Below are 3,930 nucleotides of genomic sequence, written 5' to 3' on the forward strand. Positions count from 1 at the left end.
GTGAAAGAAACATAATGAAGTTTCTTCTGTTTCATATTGGTTCTCTGTTTTCAGACAACTAACTAGCTAGAAGATATCAGATTCTAGAACTACTACTAGAATTTATGAGATGAGGGGACCAGGTGAATGTTTAAATTTCCAAGCTTTGGACCCTAGCTGCAACTTGTCTAAGAGAAGATGCATAGGGTCATGATCATGAGCAAATTCCAAATGAAAAGCCACGTAATGCACTGTCCTCTTCTGAACCATTCTCTACGCCAAAGTATGTACGCTAGCTGCATGATTCGAGTGAGTAACGCTTGGACGTGATATTGTTTTGGCATTTGTTAACAACTCTCAGAACTCGATTATTTCATAATTAGCGATCAAAATTAGAGTTATGGAATTAGGGCTGTCCTGTAATTAAAGGACGATGAGCTTGGACAAAACCGACGACTTCCAGTGGGATCAAGCGAAGACTTGAACTCTATATAAACCTTGGCAAGCAAACTGCTTTATTATCTATCTATCATCTCGTTGGGGGACCGAGTGAGATATATAAGGCATGGCCAAGTGTCTCGTGGCCGCTCTGGCGCTACTACTCGTAGCCAACTGCGCTCTTTTCCTCCCTTCGCTCGCTTGCCCGTACTGCCCGACGCCAACAACTCCGCCGCCGCCAACGGTACCCAAGCTGCCGCCGCCAACACCCAAGTTGCCGCCGCCGTCACCCAAGCTGCCACCGCCGTCACCCAAGCAGCCGCCGTCGGGCGGGGCGTGCCCCATCAACGCACTGAAGCTGGACGCGTGCGTGAACCTGTTGGGCGGGCTGGTGCACGTTATCATCGGGCAAAACGAGAAGAGCACGTGCTGCCCGGTGATTTCGGGGCTCGCCGACCTGGACGCGGCGCTCTGCTTCTGCACCATCATCAAGGCCAAGGCGCTCAACATCAACGTGTTGCTGCCCATCGCCATCGAGCTCCTCGTTGACTGTGGAAAGCACGTGCCCTCCGACTACAAATGCCCTGCTTAACCTACTCATCTGTCGATCTCCGACAGTGTTAAGCTTGTTGTATCAATCAATGTGTGTGGTCGATTAATATCGTGTGTAAGATCCTTAATAAGTGTAGCCTGGCTATCACAAATGTGGCACATATATATAGTTGCTATATATGGTTAAATATCGTACGTTGAAATATTTTCCTTAGTTTTACAAAGCATGTTTTCCAGACAACACAGGAATGCTTGATATATAATCTTACAATGCAATTTACAAAACAAAAGATGAAATACTGATAAAGTTATGAACAGTGGTGCATGGCTGGGACGATGAGTCTTGAACAATAACCAAATTAATGTTGGTTCCACGCTTGTGTAGTAGATGGTTGACTAGTGCAGAAGAGAAACCTTCATTAATTAATGCACAATGTCAGATAATATTTTAAAATAAGATCCAAGAATTAAGTCCTTGAAAAATTCCAATTCAATCATTTATTTTTGAGGAGAAAAATGAAGGGGTTCACAGAAAATAAAATGATGGATCATGAATTTATATGTCTATCCTTAAATATTTCATTGAGATTTTTCAAGATATCATAGTTCTTTTGAGGGTCTATAAAAAAACCATGCATAATCTGCATTGCATGAAACAAACATTTTGATATACAGACTCTGCTGTGATAGTCTGTTTCCCATTTTTTTTCAAGATGAAAATGAATGAGGGTGAAAATTATAATTATTTATATAATAGTCTTTATCAGATACTCACCTTCACATACACTGTGCCGGCCGTTGTAGAAAAGGAAACACAAAACGAGTATGGTCAACGTTTTAAACCATTAATTTTGGATTCATTTTATCAAATTTTTCATTCAGAAATATATTCTTGTCCTCGTGCAATAGAAGTCAATGCAATTTTATGTATTCATTAAATGCTATGCAATAAAAAGTGAATGCAATATTTCCGTATGGTTTCTTGCGCTCAGTGGGCTACGGCGGCGAGTGTTCAGTAATTTACCTAAATATTCATAGTTTAAATCCCCGCTGCCAGATAGTTTTTTTTATCTTATTAAAAAATTTGGGACATTGGTTTATCTAAATATTTTTTTTAAGCATCCATGGAGATCCATGAAGAGCTATTTTAATACTTATGTCAACGTCACATCAAAAATAAAAACTCTTATATATTTCTTCAAAATAAAAAATCTTTCAACAATTTATTTTTTAGGTATCATATTTTTTTAATTATATATATTTTTTATCTCTCTTTCATATTTTACTTTATATATAATTAAAAGATATAAATTATAATAATATATAAAAAAATAAACTTAAACACAGGCATATCTTTATTTACTTTTTTTTAACCATTTTCTCATATATCCAAAGTTATCTTGATGTCATCTCATGAGTATCCTTCGTAAGAATTATGAAATTCTTATAAAAGATCTTAATTTTTCACAAAGTCATTTTTTTCTATTTGATATTCTTTAATATCTTGTCATTCTTTATCGAGAATTTGTTCCATTATGTCGCACTCTCTAACTTTATATTTTACTCTTCCTCTTCACTGCCTTTTGCTCTATCGGATGAATGCAGGTTTCAGAATCATTCACATCAACACTTCTATCTGGATTCGGATTTGATGCTAAAGTGTTCCCTCCTGATTCGGATGTCCTTGTCTTTTTGTTAGAGGAACGAGCAACTAATTGTGAAGTATATTTATTGACATCCTTGTTTTTATTATTAGCTTTCCACATATTTAATGCGTTCTTAAACACATTCTCGAAGATAATTCTTTGATCTGTTATTCACTAAAGTCAATAGATTTATTTATACAAGTTGTCCAAACATTAATGAAAAAATTAAATATAGCATACAATTATAAGCATAGTAATAAATATAATAGATTTGGAAGTATTATTTTTGTTATTTAATTCATGTCGATCTTGATTGTAATGCCAAATATAATAAATCTCAATTGATTAAAATCAATTCAAGATTATTTTTCATTATTTCCATTATCTCCTGACAAACTCAACAGGAATGCCTGAACATTGAGTTTGAGTGCTAACTTGGTGAAACGTTGTCTGGATAATGACTTGGTAAATATATCAGTAATTTGATCTTCATTAAAGATGTAAGAAACTGAAAGTTATCAAGTCGCTACACGCTCACAAACAAAATGAAAGTCAATCTCTACATGCTTGGTATGAGTATGAAAAATAGGATTTGTCACAAGATAAATAGCTCCAATATTATCACACCAGATTTTTGGCATAGCAGTTGGGGAAAAGTGTAATTCCGAAAGAAGATATTATAGCCAAATAATTTCTAACGTCGCATTAGCTATAACTTTATATTCAACTTCAGTACTTGAGCGAGAGACTGTAGGTTGCTTATTGGAAAGCCAGGAAACCATATTTCGCCCAAGAAATATGACATATCCACTAGTAGAATGTCTATCTTTGGGAGATCCAGCCCAATCTGCATCATTATGGGCAATCAACTCTCGTGAGAACTAATAATATAAAAGAAGACTATGTAGAATAGTGCCTTTCAGATATCGAAGAATTCTCTTAACACATTCCCAATGGTGTTCAGTAGGAGCATGCATAAATTGACAGGCACGATTGACAGCGAAAGCAATATCGGGTCGTGTAATGGTGACATATTCTAGGGCACCAACAATGCTTCGATAGATCTGAGAGTCAGCCATTGAAGAGGAGGATGAAGGTGCGGTGAAACCACCTTCAATGATTGGTGTGGAGATAGGGCATGCACCATCTATTTTAGTTCATTGTAGAAGTCTCGTAATATATTTGCTCTAAGAGAGAAGACAACATTCAGAATGTGAGAGAAACTCAATGCCAAGGAAAAAATGAGCATTGCTTAGATCCTGAATATGAAACTCTTGACGAAGAAGATGGAGTAAAGTATTAATATCATTTTGAT

General features: G+C 36.4%; 1 protein-coding gene across 1 annotated transcript; it reads left to right on the forward strand.

Annotated features, from left to right (window-relative positions):
- Positions 1 to 503: 503 nt before the first annotated feature.
- On the forward strand, positions 504 to 1,174 carry LOC121987880 (36.4 kDa proline-rich protein-like). Its single transcript, XM_042541591.1, has one exon. The coding sequence runs from the start codon at positions 545 to 547 to the stop codon at positions 1,007 to 1,009; it is 465 nt and encodes a 154-aa protein (XP_042397525.1). The 5' UTR covers positions 504 to 544; the 3' UTR covers positions 1,010 to 1,174.
- Positions 1,175 to 3,930: the final 2,756 nt, after the last annotated feature.

Source organism: Zingiber officinale, chromosome 5B, assembly GCF_018446385.1.
Source record: "Zingiber officinale cultivar Zhangliang chromosome 5B, Zo_v1.1, whole genome shotgun sequence".
Lineage (NCBI taxonomy): Eukaryota > Viridiplantae > Streptophyta > Magnoliopsida > Zingiberales > Zingiberaceae > Zingiber > Zingiber officinale.

Coding starts and splice junctions, on each gene's coding strand:
- LOC121987880 (XM_042541591.1), top strand. CDS start 545: ATGGCCAAGTGTCTCGTGGCCGCTCTGGCGCTACTACTCGTAGCCAAC.